General features: G+C 41.5%; 1 protein-coding gene across 2 annotated transcripts in view; it reads right to left on the bottom strand.

The window, feature by feature from the left end:
• The window catches only part of ATP13A4 (ATPase 13A4), a 254996-nt gene that overhangs the window by 46856 nt on the left and 192260 nt on the right, over nt 1-15880 (bottom strand). For both annotated transcript variants that reach the window (XM_036348287.1, XM_036348288.1), the window contains 7 exons: nt 15664-15834; nt 13438-13595; nt 10592-10780; nt 6272-6333; nt 4622-4772; nt 2204-2290; nt 1166-1322 (listed from right to left, as the gene is read on the bottom strand). In XM_036348287.1, coding sequence (XP_036204180.1) covers nt 1166-1322; nt 2204-2290; nt 4622-4772; nt 6272-6333; nt 10592-10780; nt 13438-13595; nt 15664-15834 — 975 coding nt within the window. The remainder of the gene's footprint in view (nt 1-1165; nt 1323-2203; nt 2291-4621; nt 4773-6271; nt 6334-10591; nt 10781-13437; nt 13596-15663; nt 15835-15880) is intronic.

The following is a 15880-nucleotide window of genomic DNA, read 5'->3' as shown; positions in this document are numbered from 1 at the left end:
GGGGTTGTAGCTCTCTATGTACCCATTCAGCTCAGACTTTCTGAAGTAATCTTGCAGGCGGGTGTAATTTCAAGGAAGCTCCTACCTCTCTATTTCTTAAGTACAGGAGGGGAAAAAAATCACTGAAGGTGACATTAGCATTTGTAAAGGATCAGAGTTTAGAACAATAGGAAGAATTGGAAGGACTACCAGAAGAATAAGAGGTGACAAGTGACACCAAACCTGACAGAGCAGGGTTAATAGCTACTGGTTAAAATGTCAAAGAGATACTTATATCTGTGTGGCTGAAAAAGTAGAAAGAAAAGTATAGGTCATCAATCTATAAAGGATAGAGTTAATGAGAGCTATGAAGATCAAAGAAAAGGGAGGTACTTCTAAGACACAAATGACTTTAAGTAGAGAGAGAAGTTAAAGGAATCATTTGCCAAATCAAAATTCTGTGCACGAGTTGATGGATATCAGCAATCATAAGGCGAATATAGATGAAAATCAAAAGGAAAAGGCCAATTTATCCAAATGAACTCATTTGAATGCAATAGTATTCTTATAAACCTGGGCTGCTGCTTAGAGGGTGCATATGTTTATAAGACTATGAAACAATACAAATCAGCTCAAAATCTGGCCCAGAAAGATGAAATTATTGTGAAAATGATCTATTACCTTGCTCTAATAGCATCTAATTTACTGTAATCACTTTTTTTCCTACGACTTATCTTTTCTACATTCTCCTTCCATTGATGTCTCTGAGTCTCCTTTAGAGGTGCCAGTCCCCAGGAGGTGACAGAACACCCCTTCTGTAGAATTGGTCTAGTGTCCAGCCTCTCCCTTTGGCTCTGTCTTCTGAATTGAATGCTTCTCACTATCACCCACGCTGGTTCTCTGAGCCCTGTGTAGCTTCCTCTTCTGGCTCCTGATGCTCGCTTCACATCTCCTTCTCTGATACCCCATTGTGGTTGGGCATTTCTAGCTGGACCACAGCTGGGCATTTACTCTTTGCCTCTTTGCCTTGAAAGTATCATGTCTGCCTTATCAAATCTATGAGTCCCACTTCCCACACACTGAGAAAACAACCACCTCTGCACTTATTGACTTAGGCTTGTTTGCTTTATGTGTTTGGACTCTTAAAGCACTTTCACTCCCGAAAGGGAAATGTGCCAGTTAGTACCTGTTTCGGATCTGCAGAACTTGACCAACATCTCGGGGGCGCCCTTCATGTAGACATGGAAGTGATCCTCACCTGCTAGCCCAGCAACCACAGACATCCTCTGCAGGCTTGACGAGAATGGAAACTGGCGCAAGATGGTGATAGCTTCCACAGGACTCTGAGAGTGGACCAAGAAAAAGGCGTTTAGCCCAGTCAGGATGGCTCAGTGGTTGAGCGTCAACCCAGAAACCAAGAGGACATGGTTCAATTCTCGGTCAGGGCACATGCCTGGCTTGCAGGCAGGTTCCCCAGTAGGAGGTGTGCAAGAGGCAGCTGGTGATGTTTCTCTCTCATTGATGTTTCTATCTCTCTCTCCCTTTCCCTTCCTCTCTCTCTAAAAATCAATAAAAATTTAAAAAGAAAAAAAGGGGCTTTTAAGAAGCTTTTAAGTGAGATTTAGTAGATACACACCAACAAACAGAGTTTCCTTTGCAATGAGCTCAGGGACATCATGAAGTGGTGTACTTGTCATAACATTGGTATTTTTCTGGCTCCCTCTAAGGCAATTCCCTCATCAATGTCTGCAAGGCCCTTTCCGTTGGCTGCCTGGAGAAATCCTAATCAGTTTCCAGGCCAAGTTCATAGGTCACCCCTCCTTTGAGGTGCTTTTCTCTCCCAGAAAGAGTATGCACGCCCATCTCTGGATTCCTGTGGCACTGTGTTTGGCCTTTATTATAGCACTTGGCACATTGTATTATACTTATTTGTACCTCTATTGATTTTTCTACCAGCCCGTGTACTCCAACACAGAGCCCAACGTGTCTAGCATTGAAATCACTCCATCCCTTAGCACCAAGCACAGTGCTCTAGCGTATATAGGTACTCAGTGGGTGTTGAATGAATTAATGGATAAATTCAGGAGTAAACAAATAAGCAAACCAACTATGGACACTGTTAAAGTAAGGCAAAATAATAGGGATAGAGAAATATGTGAAATTCAGGGGAGTTTCATCTGTTTTAAGGGGAAAGAGCTACATGATTGAAAGAAGCAAATCATACCCGACTGGCTTTCGGTCCTGGTTTTATGATTATGTTTGAGTCTGACATCCTAAATTTGCAGTAGTCTACATTGCAATCTTCCATTATCTGTTTTAAAATAAAAAAAAACATTCATAAGGTTCCTTAGGGAAAAATAAGAAAGAAATTTCTCTCATTTGCATAGCACTTTAATCTTTCCAAAGCCCTTTTCACATACTTTCTCTTCTAGGCCAATTTTCTTAACACCCCATTGTCAGATTTCTGTTGTGTTGATTTACATTAAAGGATCTTCTTGTAGAATGTGGAAAATCCAGAAATATTGTGACTGCATTTTAAGTAGTGATTGATGGAAGAAGTGTGAGCTATAGGCCAATGGCTCTTCCTAAATGGTATGTCTAGTAATTGAAGGAGGGCTTAGGTGGAGATTTACTCTTCAATGGAACTGAGCACATTAGCTTTCAGATGATTTAGGATTGGGTCTTTAGATAAACATGGGAGTATTTCTGATGCTATACCCATGCTACCAGCCTAATTAGGTAGCTAGATAATTAGCAAGTTAGCATATTTCAAAAAGGTTTATATTTTTTGGATATTATGACAGTGTAAGTCATACCACCTGAGAAACTAATATTAACCTAATATATGGGAAAATCAGTCAAATATATGCATAATAAAGGTCAGAATATAAGAGACAATAGTGATGTTCGCTCTGTCACCTATTTAACCTTGGAAATATTGCTGCATTTTTCTAGATCATAGTTTCTTCTGAAAAATACTCTAATATCCCTTCCAGTGCTAAAATTCTTACAGTCTATAAGGACTTTTTCCCTCCCCCTTATGAAAGGTTCCTAACTACCAAAAGATGCTTAACTCCAGGCTGCTTCTCACCCAGCTTTAAACTTGATGAACATTCTTGCACTTTTATGCTTTGTTTGGGGTGGATATAACTGTTCTTAAAAACAGTTCTGACAGAGTTAATATTAATGATTTATGTTTCCACACACAAACCTAACGCATCTGTCATTTGTGCAGATAGTCAACCCTTCTGTTATGGAAAAGGGGGCACTACTAAAACCAGGGTCAAAGTCACATATAGTAACAAGGGCCCTGTGTAATTCATTATTGTGCCAACTCTAGTGATGTTGGTAGGACATTGCTTATAATAATTACCCTGATTCCTTCCCATTAAGATCCAGGAAAGTGAGTACTGTTTTGTCTTGGTGTCAAAATATCTCTAAAACAAATGCTCTCATTATAATGTACTGATATCAGTAACTTCCCTGTTTAACAGGTTTCTTCTTTTTATTATTCTGGCCTCTAGAAAGCTACAATTTTCCTACCATACATCTTTAAATTACATTTTTTGTGAGATGTTTTTAATGTCCTTACAATAATTTGTTTCCATTTCTTTACAACTCTGTTTAAAATGCTGTCCTGTATTTGATGTATCATTCTAAGTAGCTTTAGAACATTTTTTTTGGAGGACAGGAGAATGTAAGTAACTAATTCATTCGTTCATTAATACCCTCCATATGTTGGGCACTTTACAATACATGGGGCCCTTTTAGGCTCACAGTCTCAATGCTCACCACAAGTCTGTGAGCGAGGCTTTGTAATCTCAAATGCATGATGAGGCACAGACTCAGAGCCTTGGTTCTGAATTTGGGGTTCACACTAGAGAGTGGTAGAGTGGAGAGGTCTTACCACCTTGTCATGACAGTTGCCAAGATGGATTTATGACCTTCAACTACCACTCACACTCAGCTCAGAAAATTGAACCCATTGGACTGAGAGCGCCCCTCCCCCCACCACACACACACACACACACACACACACACACACACACACACACTTTGGTGTATAAACCTATGCTGTCTAATACAGTAACTACCAGCCATTTGTAGATATTTAAACTTAAATTTAAATGAAATAAAATAAATTCAGTTCCTCATTTGCATAGCCACATTTCAAATGCTCATTAGCCACATGTGATAAGTGGTTACTATATTGGACAGCACTGCTTTAGTCTACTGTTTCTCTGAGGATGTTTTGAAGAATATTTTTCTCCAAAACAGATTTTGGCCCATAAATAAGGTTTCTGTGGTCAAATAGGTTTGGGAAATGCAGCATTTCATAGCTTCTCTTGAATATTCACAATACACCACAGTATATTAAAGAAATCTTGCAGTCAAGAAACTGATTTAATTTTGTTTAAACAGCAGTTCCCAAATCCATCTGATCATGCAACCCTATTTCATGTTGCACTCATTAACAGAGTCCTTTGGCACAGAGGCTAGAAAATTCAGGTAGGATCAGACTTTGTTTGTGCATGATTATAAATCTCTGGGTTTCAACCAAAGTTAGAAAAGCGTTAGCATTCCCAGTAAGGATTTCTTCATGTTTTCTTCATTCTGTTGAAGCAATAAACTATCATCTTACCCAGTTGGTGCCCTCAAACATCTTGAGGTCCAGAGGGTCTCCCTGGATGGTCCCATCCAGGAGGATCAGAGAGTGGCAGCTGGCCATGGCGGCACACAGTGGGCCCCAGGGCAGAGCCTTGCCTGAGGTAAAGCTGTGGACTTCCTGGAAACTGGTAAAGAAAATGACTACTAAGTTAAGGCCTTCAACAAAATCATTTTGCACCTGTGCCCCTTAAATCTCACTAACACGGAGCTTCAATAATACCCAATCCCTATGTCAAAAACCTTCAATAGCTCCCCATGTCGAGTATGATAAAGTTCAAACACGAGCCTGGTATTCAAGGCCCTGACTGCTTCAGTTCTATGTTACCTTACAGATTCTACTCATACTGGTGTCCTTGATGCACAATTTTTCCAGACCCAAGTTAAACATCTTGCGATTTCTACATTTGCACAGGTATTGCCCTGCCCTTGAGCCCTTGGAGAGTTTGCAGATATCAGCTCACTTGGCTTCCTTATTTTCTAACTGGAGTGTTCTGCCTGCACATTGCTGTTCAGAAAACCATCCTTTGAGATGGATGTGAATCTCCTTTTCAATAGTTTGCCACTGGTCAATCAATGCTGTCATTTCAGCATATAGAATCACAGGGACTTCCGTCAGGGTACTTGTAGCCTGTGCACATGATGGCAGCATCTCAGGAAGGCACACTGCTTAAGGCTCAGAGCTGATTCCTGCAAACTCCCCAGAGCTGTCTCTAGGAAGTCACACACCAGAGGCAAGAAGTCCCTAAGCCATTGGTGCAGAGGAGATGAATAGGATGCCTGCCCGGTGGCTCAACTAAAAGCATGCATGGACTGCAATATTTCTCTCTACTCAGCCTTTTGGCCTTTGCCCCTATTCCCTGAAACTCCTGGCATGGAAGTCAGCAACTAAAGCTTGTTTTCTTCTTTGACAATAGACTGGTTTGGTTTACCTTCTTCTCCTCCAGTCTTAGAGCTAAATAGAAATTATATCTAGATGTTTCTATCTCCCCAAAATTTTCAGAGTACTAGGGGCAAGGGAGTGAGAGGCAGGGTTGAAACTACAAACATCCTTTTCCCCTATTGTGATTCAGACCAGTAGAGGCCCTGACTGTCTGGACAAAGACCTGGACTGGACCTGTACACAGGGGCAGAGACTCAGGAGTAGGGCTAGAGCCCAGGTAGTTTGTTGAGGCCCAGACCATGGGTCTCCTGCAACGATGTGCGTGCTGCTTGCCTGCTGTTACTCTGCGCCCTTTCATTCTGCTGGAGTGTAAACTAAGGGAAGAGATGGAGCTCTTCTTCTCTGGATTCCCTATTACACTAGCTGCCCAGGAAGTCTTTGCAGTTTTTACTTAAGCACAGTCCTGATTTCACTCTTTACTGCTCTGTTTTAGTCATTCAGCTTCTTAATCACTAACCTCATTCTATTCCATTTTTCATGTGGAGCTTGAAGGCCTACTTTCCCTGTCTAATTCTGAAATTAGAACTCATTTAATTTAAAAAATTAGAATAATTGGGAGCTGGTTCCAGACAATTATTATACATATTTTATGGGGCATTGATCCCTCAACACTGGAAGAATGGATTTGAGTAGCCCCAAGGCAGCCTCACCAATCACACATTCCTTCTTCATGAAGGTGCCTACCAGTTGTCAGCAGTGGGGACAGTTCCCCAGAGGTCCAGCCCATCCTCTGTAAGAGTGCCAGTCTGGGGGGGAAAAAATAGAGTCAGTATTAGCATAAGATTTGGAGCTTTTAATTATATCATGACTCACATAAAAACCAAATTCCAGACCTAGCTGGTTTTGCTCAGTGGATAGAGCATCGGCCTGTGGACTGAAGGGTCCCAGGTTCAATTCTGGTCAAGGGCACATGCCCGGGTTGTGGGTTTGATCCACAGTGGGGGGCATGCAGGAGGCAGCCAATTAATGATTCTCTCTCATCATTGATGTTTCTATCTCTCTCTTCCTCTCCCTTTCTCTCTAAAATCACTAAAATTATAAGAAAAAAATACATAAATAAACAAGTTCCCAAGAAATTAAAGTAGATCCAGTTATCCAAAGCCTTCTCTTTGGAAGTATCAAATTTTAAATCAGAGAAGGGCACCTGAAAGAAAGGTTCAGCAGGTGACAAATGATTCCCAAAAGACCATGTTGATAATTAGATGATTCTAATTACTAACCATTACAACAAAATGGAAGTGATTTGTTTCTATTAATGTTTTGACTTGTTGTTAAATGAGAGAAGTTCAGTGAATGGATATCTAATAAGAACCAGCTTTGGCTTTTAGTTGGCACTTGTTATCTTTCTAAAGAAGAGCTCAGAAATTTTTTCTTTACTTTTTAAGACTATTTAGTTCACAGTCTGCCATCTGGTTCACACAATTTCCTAAAATATGGGTGATATGGTGACTTTCCAGATTGATAATAAAATGTTGATAAAGGGCTTTGAGACTAAAAAGAGCAACAAAGTGCTAAATGAATATTAATGAATGTCCATGAATGGGTTTTATTGTTAGGTCAAGAGGAAAATAGTTGGAAGATTTGATTTGCTGTATTATGGGAGAGTATTTATCAGAAAATGTAACAGAGAATTCAAAACAGAACTGAGGACAATCATAGCACTTTTAATTTGCTCATTGTTTCACAGTTGGTCATGAACTACATATCCCAATGTCTTCAGTACGTACGCTAACAGCTTTAGGCCTGCTTAATATCCATTCAGAGTAAAGAGCTGGCCACCAACAGCTTTAGGCCTGCTTAACACCCATTCGGAGTAAGGAGCTGACCACCGTTGTGTCAACATTATCAAAGCAAAGCAGAGTACTACCAAGTGTTGGGGAATATCCTATTTCAACACTGACACCTAGGTCTCTGACGTACTTTTTAAAGGTCATCTCTGTATAAGACACTGAATTTTCAGTTTTCTACTAAACAACATCTTCTATCATTACAGCACATCACATTAGCACAGTACTTTACAGTGAAGTGATCACAATGCTTTCAATTCTTACAACTGAGTAAATAGACACAATCACAGGCTACAGGTGACCAGAGCAGCCTTAGGACACAATGGCCTGTAAATAAGAAAGAAAGAGCCAGCCGAAACCGGTTTGGCTCAGTGGATGGAGCGTCGGCCTGCGGACTGAAGGGTCCCGGGTTCGATTCCGGTCAGGGGCATGTACCTGAGTTGTGGGCACTTCCCTAGTGGGGAGTGTGCAGGAGGCAGCTGATCGATGTTTCTCTCTCATCAATGTTTCTAACTCTCTGTCTCTCTCTCTTCCTCTCTGTAAAAAATCAATAAAATATATTAAAAAAATTTTTTAAAAAAAAAGAAAGAAAGAAAGAGCCAGAATCCAGTCATCTAGAGTCTTCCACTAGACGACAAATGGTAAATAAATTTGGCAAAGTATATGGAAAGACAAAGCCCATACTGATTTTTAGATTAAAGAATTAAGGAATCTTTGTTGTATTCATTCATTTGGACTTTATAGAAAGCTAACATGCCTGTGTGAGTTATTTCTTGAAGGGCAAAAACAAGAAAAGCTATTTGCTTCATTTCCCTCCTGCATTTTATAAGAAACACAACCTATGTGTTTCCAAATCCCCTTGAGTTGTTCCATTTCAAAAAGACTTAGCAACTTAATCCAAACTGAGATGTTTTTCTGGTGATTAGATTATGTTTTTAAGCATCAATATTTTGAACACGAAAATAGAGATGGTACGGCAGCAAATAGAAATGGTACCATGTTATTTATCTGCGTGAAAATGACCATAATATACTAAAGCTGACCATAAAATAGAAAGAAACCTAAATTATAGCTGAGATTCTAAAGAGAATAAAATAGATAAAGAAAACTTCTTGGCATAAATATTAGCCCAGTCTTGGGCTGAATTGAATAGAAAAGGGGGAACTTGTTTTAGAGAACTTACAACAAACCGACATTAACTGGAGATACACATGGGAACAAGTGTACTCAGAAACCCAGTGGTAAATATCTCCTAAATTGAAACAGCACTAGATGGAAATTCAATAATTCAATTAATTGTAGAGTACTTTTATTCCAACATCGTGCTGGTAGAGCTTTATAATGTGAGAGCTAGAAAGAAACTTGATAATCTTATCACAAAAGTCATGCAGAAAGTTAGTCTAAATTCAGGATTCGATCTCTCATCTTGCTAACTCCCAATCAGGACTCCTTTACACTATCACATGACGTCATGCCACCAAGAGTTTGGCCAAGCTTGCTGAGGAGTGGTCCCTAACACAGACTAGCAAAGAAGCACATGAGGATGGGGAGGAAAAAGCTTTACATAAGAAGTAAGATAAACAGCCTGTGTAAAATTAGCTGTAGAAATAGCCAAATATAATGAACATATTTTATAAATCCCCTTCCTATATTCTAAACAGTAATGATGTCGCTGGAGTAAGTAATGTGAGTCCCTATCAGAAAATGTCCAAAGGGCTGTTGTTATCTGGCCCTGAATCTAAAAGGAAGCTACTATTAAGTTAACCCTACTGGCTCCTCACTGATGGCAATAGAGGATTTCCTTTGCCAAAGGAAACTGAAAGAGAATAGAACTAAAGCAATCTAAGAGCTATGCCACTTCCAATTGGGGATGAAGACTTGTCAAGCCTGCTCCTGTCTCTCCAGTTTGTCCTCTACTCTCCATTCTTGACCTCACTGTCTAGGACAATGAGCGTGCTCTTCAGTTACCCCCAGATAACCTCCTGCTTCAGTCCTATCTCCCTTCTATCCCTTCTTATCAAACGCCCCCATTGGAATAACTAAAACACACCTATAAAAATGTTACTGGCCCTGACCGGTTTGGCTCAGTGGATAGAGCATCGGCCTGCGGACTGAAGGGTCCCGGGTTCAATTCTGGTCAAGGGCATGTACCTTGGTTGCGGGCATATTCCCAGTAGGAGGTGTGCAGGAGGCAGCTGATCGATGTTTCTCTCTCATCGATGTTTCTAACTCTCTATCCATCTCCCTTCCTCTCTGTAAAAAATCAATAAAATATATATATATTTTAAAATGTTACTGGTCTTTTTTAAAAAAAATGGGAAGGACTCCCATTTGCTTCATGACAAGGCCCTGCTCCTTAACTTGGTACATCAGGCACTGAACAATTGGGCTCCTCCTCTCCAGCTGCATTCCCTACCGAACAGCCCACATTCCAGCCACACCCCAGTGAACTTTATCCTCCTGTGCTATAGGCCCTCACATCCTTATGTTTCTTGGTTGCTTGGCTCTGAGCCTGCCTTAGGCCCATTCTATCTAACAACCAAAACCCAGCTCAGAGATGACCTCCCACCTGCGCCAGGTAACTGCACCTCTATGCTCCACTCATACCTGCATTAAGCATGCATCTCACTGCATTATCATCATCTTCACTTCCATTTACCTGCTTCCTCAGCTAGATCATGAACTTCTCAAGAGCTAGGAACATCTCATTATGGGGCCCTCTGCCAAAGCGGGTTAATTAAAAAGTGGTCAAGCCTTTATCAATTATTCAAATGCAAATGAACTGAAGACACCACTGAGGGAACAAGCCAGGCCATTGCATTATAGCAGTGAAGCCATGAGGCAGAGAAATGAATATGCTCACTTCAGTTCAGGACAAAGCACTTCAGGGAATCAAAATGTCCTTCATATTTTCTTTTTTTGCCTGAAACAGCTGTCATATCTATAAGTTACTACAGTAAGAGATTGTTTAGAAACTCAAAACAGGGACCAAAAGTATTAAATTTCACAGGAAAGAAATGCACGAGTGATGGCTGACCCACTTCCTGGGCCTCAGCACAGCAGGCTTCTAAAACATGATCTCACATGAGCTCACTATGTGGCCTTCTCTGGCCTCAGTGCTCCCATCTGTGAAATGAGGGCGCCGGACTAGACATTCTCTGAGGCTCTTCCCAGCTCTAAAATCATCAATTGCCAAACTGCAGAGTTGAGTTCATACTTTGTCAAAGCACACGAGGTTTATTTGTCCGCACATATTGATTCTCTGTGGGGAGATACAGAAGATTTTCTTTTTCTTCAGCCTCTTTTGTGCATACATGATGCCTGTGGTCAGGGCAGCTGGCAGCACTGGAGGGACAGTTCCGGTGAAGAGGAGCAGGGCCATGGCTACGGTATGTCTTGGTGAGACCTGGGGAGGGGAGGGACACACAGGTTAGCCCAGCCAAGCAGGCTGGCACCCTTCCTGGCACTGTCTCCCCCAACACAGGAGCGCTAATGACTCAGAAGATTCCTACCGAACTGGCTCTCTCAGCGGGGCTGAGGGTTCTCTTGGCTGTGCTCAACGAATGAATGAATTGCCTCCCACTGCAGAACACAGGAGACTCTGGTCCTCACCCCACACTCTCCATGACCTTTCCTGCCTCGGTTTCTCTCCACATAGCATTCCTTCCACTCAGAGTGCCTACCCCTTCTTGGCCCATCCATACACCCTCTGGTCTACCAGGGCACTGGGACTAGTCTAGAGTTATATTTCACACAGTGGCCTGACTCTTGGATTATAAACCTCTCTCCCTCTCTAGCCCACAAACTCCTTGGGTACAGCAGCTGTAGCTTACTCATCTTTGAATTTATCTTATTCATCTCTTGATAGAGAGTTTAGCACAGTTTCTGACACAGAGGAGGTGCTCAGCACACACATTGAATAAATGATAACTTGCTAAAAACTATGACCAATATTTTGCCAAGATCTCAGCAAATATTATGTGCTATAGGGAGGCCAATAATGAATATAGCTGGCCCTCACTGGACACACACTCTGAAACGGGCACACACACATTGCTTTGTTACTCCACAATAACCTCATGACGTATGTACCATTATTTTTTCTTAATCACTTAATAAGTGAGGAAACCAAGGATTAAAAATTAACTTCTTCAAGGCCTCATGTTAGTTAAATGATGAGGATCTGAACTCTAGTTGATCCAACTCCAAGGCACAAATGGGTACCAATGTGTTTTACTAACAAGCCAGTTCTCCTGGAGTCAAGATTCCAGGCAGATCTGAAGAAATTCACAGGCTGGTAAAGGCAGGGCCAAGATCAAGTCATGGGGTGGTTTCTTTTATTTTTCACATGCCCTAGATATAATGGCTCAATCCTCTCCAACCTTGCCTAGGTGTTATTTTTTTTAAATGAACCATAAGTTTGACCATAAAGTCCTCTTTTGAGTACTGAAATCACAGCTTCAAATTCAGTAGCAATGGCTGCTAGATACATCTTTGGTCCAATCTCAGTCTATTGCAAAATCCATAATTGCCTGCTTTTCCCTCCCACAGCCACAGAGGAGTTTTGACTCTAAGGACTCGGCCCTGTCTAATCTTGAACCAGTGCACATAAAGGAGGTCAACAGCACCATAGGTTTTGACCCCAAGAAGATGGGGTCTGTAATTAGCCTTGTTGCTTTGGTGCATATTAGATGTTGAGTCCTGCCCAGAAAACCTTCCTTCCCCATCATTGCCAGCACCTCCCGGTCTCAGGACAGGGTCTTGTGCCTGTTTTCCTGCTGAACACTCCTACTCCCATTTGAAACTGGTATCCTGCCTCAAAGTTCAGCCCCCCGGGGTTTGACAGTCTGCCTCCTTCTTTCAGGGTCCATTCTACTCCTGCCAATATACCCTGGCCTCCTCCAGACGTGCTCCACGGAGTCTTACTTCAGATTGAAAGGACTATCAGAGATCAAATGGGAGCATGAACATCGCCTAGTTATTCTTAAGACCGTGTCTCTGCCCATAATATTCACCCCTCTCCCCCTCCAACACACACAGAGAATGTACTTGATGCTACCAGTTGGGGCATTGTAACTAGGACACCTCCACTCAGTTTCATACCCATGTTTGAATCTGTTTATTCACATTTTTTTCTTCTTTCCTTTGAGCCTACACTGTTAAGATCTCAGATGTCTCACGGAAAAGATGACATAGCTCACAAGAGAATCACACTCTCAGGACCAGAAAGGACCTCAGAGATCATTGTGACAACCTTTCCCTCTCCAGCTATCACAGCAATGAAGAGAGAGACATTCAAATGAAACAGACACCCTGGATCTTAAAAGGAAGTGGGAATCCATGCAGCATGAAGCTCTGTAAAAGTAGACATTGAATTTCATCTCAGAACCTAACAAAACACAGGGCCAACCATTGCCTGCATGGTATGTTAAGTATTCCCTGGACAGAGTACACCCTCAAATATGTCAACACTCACAAATAATCCATATTTCTATGCATGACATTCAGGATCTCCTTCAATCTGATCTCTTTCTACCTTGCTAGACTTAATCTCTTAATTGCTTGCTGGTGCCAGAAGGCCCGTGTGCATTTCTTCTTTTGTATTTGCTCACTCAAATTAGTATGGCCTTCCTGCCCTCTGATCTGATTAACGAAACCCTCCCCATCACCTCAGGCTTAAGAGATATGTATTTTTTCCGAAGCTGTTTGGCTTGGGTATCACCAATGCAGTAACTTCTTATCCCCATCTCAGTGGTGAAAGGAGCAACTTTTTGTAGCTGCACCATCTAATATAATTTTCACTAACCACAAATGGCTGATTAATGAAAATAAAATAAAATAGAAAGTTCACTGCCTCGGTTACACTAGCCATATTTCAACTGCTCAATAAGCATGCATGGTTAAGGGCTACCAAACTAGACAGTGTCTATACTGCATACAATATTTTCATCATCTAAGCAAGCTCTGTTGGACAGCATTGAGTCACAGAATAACAGGACTCAGTGGTAAGTCAAACTCCTTGAGAACACTATACTATTAAAAACCCTTACCCTCAGTACTTACTCTGTGATACATATACACACCAAGGGCATAGAAAAAACCCACAACTCCAATACAGGACAGGAACACTATGAACTTGAAGGCACCACTGTAGAGTTTGAAGTTCAGAGGCCGGGGGTAAAGGATGGATCTCACCAAGTCCCCTTTGGCTGTATTGTAACCTGCATGAAGATAATTACAGGCAGAGGAAGGTCCCTTTAGTTTCCCCAAACCCAAAATGGTTTGTATTGAATTAAGAATTGGTTAGGAGGGCGGTGCGGGGGGGGGGGGGGGGGGGCGGGTAGCGGTGGGGCGGGCAGGGCGGGGGGAGGGGAGGAGGTTAGGGGGTAGAAAAAAAAAAAGAATTGGTTAGGAGGGTCATTTGACTATGGAATGAAAACAACATTGCTGTGACCTAACAGTGTATTTACATTTATTCTCCTCACAATTCGCTGGGCACAAGAAGTAGCATTCCCGTAGCCCTGCTTGGTTTCTCTTTCTTTGCGAGTCACTGTGTCAGTAGCTCACATTGCAGTTTTAGACCAAATATGTATTGAAAATAATAGAAAATTAAGAGAAAAACAATGCACAAGGCAAGTAACTTCTTAAATATATATATGCCTCTGATCATGTCATTTTTAAGCTCAAAAACCGTCCAGAACACCCACTTTTTAGAATAAAGTTCACATAACTAGGCATGGCATTTGAGGTCCCCTTAAAGCTGTTCCACCCCTTCCTTGCTAGACTTATCTCTCAATTGCTCACTGGTCCCAGAAGACCCCTGTGCTTTCCTTCCTTTGTGTTTTTCAGATGTAAATTAACATGTCTTTTCAGCTCTCTGATATGATTGGCTAAATCCTTCCTATCAGGTGTGGCTCAAAGTGCCACTTCATCGAATTCATGTTTTCAGAGTCCTACTTTTATAGTTCATATCAAAAATAATCTCTCTGCTTTTTGGAATGCCTATAACACTTGGTCAAAGACATCTACACTGCTCTTTGTTTGAGTTAGCTATAAATCCATCTGTGTCCCTCACCACACCATAAATCTTCCTTAAAGACAAGGAATACCTCACGATTTTTTTTTCTATAGAGTCCTCAGTGAATAGCACTTAGTAGATACTCATTAATATCTAAGTTATTAATATCTAAGGTTGACTACTATACATTCTAGATATGAGTCAGTATTATAAATATAAAACATGCCTTAATCCCACTACTTAATGGACTCCTGGTCTCCTGAAACATGGCTTTTCAGGCTTTGGAGAAAAGGGGCAAAGTTCCCTGTACCCTGTTACCTTAGCACAGTGGTTCTCAACCTTGGCTGCACATTAGAATCACCTGGGAATCTTGTTAAAATTGTGATTTCTGGGCCTCGTCATTAGTAACAAAGAAACACAATTTCCCGAGGATGAGGCCCAGAAATCAGGATTTTAACAAGATTCCCAGGTGTGCATAAGCTGCTTCAAGTTATGTTTTATAGATGTGACTTGGTGACAGATTGAGGAATAGGTTAGAGAAAGGTTGAACAAAACATAAGGAAAAGTATTTGAGGCAAAGTTGAAAGCAACAGTTAAGAAATGTTTCTGTTGTAATGGTTTAGACAGGATATGGTGAAGGCCTGGACACAATGGGGGTGAAGGAGAGGGAGACAGGGCTCAGGACATGTTTGTAAAGTGGACAAGATGTGGTGCCCTATTTGGTATTGGAGCAAGTGAAGAGTTAAGATAAATACGAAGACTCTACCAGATGGTGATGTTGTCAACAGAAAGAAGTGCTAGAGGAGAACGAGATCACGTTTAAATGCCTTGACTTTGGAGTGTCTATGGGGCGCAACCAGGTGGAGATAGCCAGCAGGGATCTTAATAGCCGAGCAGGCAACTCTTTGAAAGAAAAAATGCTCTCAAGTGATAGTGGTTGAAACTGTTTTCTTGGGACTCAGAGTGGGTGGAGAGAAGAGAAGACAAGAAGCCGAAGGACACAAGAAAAACCAAGAATACACTTTTGCCTTTGAGGATATATATACTTTATCCCTGTGTTTGATGCATCATCTACAAGGGTTTTAACAATGAACCGTTCAGTTGAAAATGGTGGAAAAATGGTGGCAACTTAGAATAAGGGCCGGATTGAAAATGAGTGTGGCTGTTATTGCCGGAATGTGGCAAACTTCATAATCACAACAAGATTCCCCCAAATCCAATTCCCCCACCTTCAATCATAGACTAAACTTACAAAAGTGGAATTGACTCACCTGTTCGCAAAACAACTGCTCTTACTGGCCCCTGCTCAGTGGGCTTGACCTGGATCACTTCTGTGCCACAGAAAAGAACATGTTTCCGATAGTCCTCTGAGCTGTGGGATTTCCAGGGCATTGTATTCTCCATGTGGGGCAATGGCGTCTTTGTAACGGGTATACTTTCTCCTAAAGAAGATTGTATTTTGTTGATTTTGTGTGAACTCGAGTTATT

This window comes from Myotis myotis, unplaced genomic scaffold (genome assembly GCF_014108235.1).
Source record: "Myotis myotis isolate mMyoMyo1 unplaced genomic scaffold, mMyoMyo1.p scaffold_m19_p_2, whole genome shotgun sequence".
Taxonomy (NCBI): domain Eukaryota; kingdom Metazoa; phylum Chordata; class Mammalia; order Chiroptera; family Vespertilionidae; genus Myotis; species Myotis myotis.
Note: the sequence above shows the minus strand (reverse complement) of the source record. Positions and strands in the feature narration are given on the sequence as shown.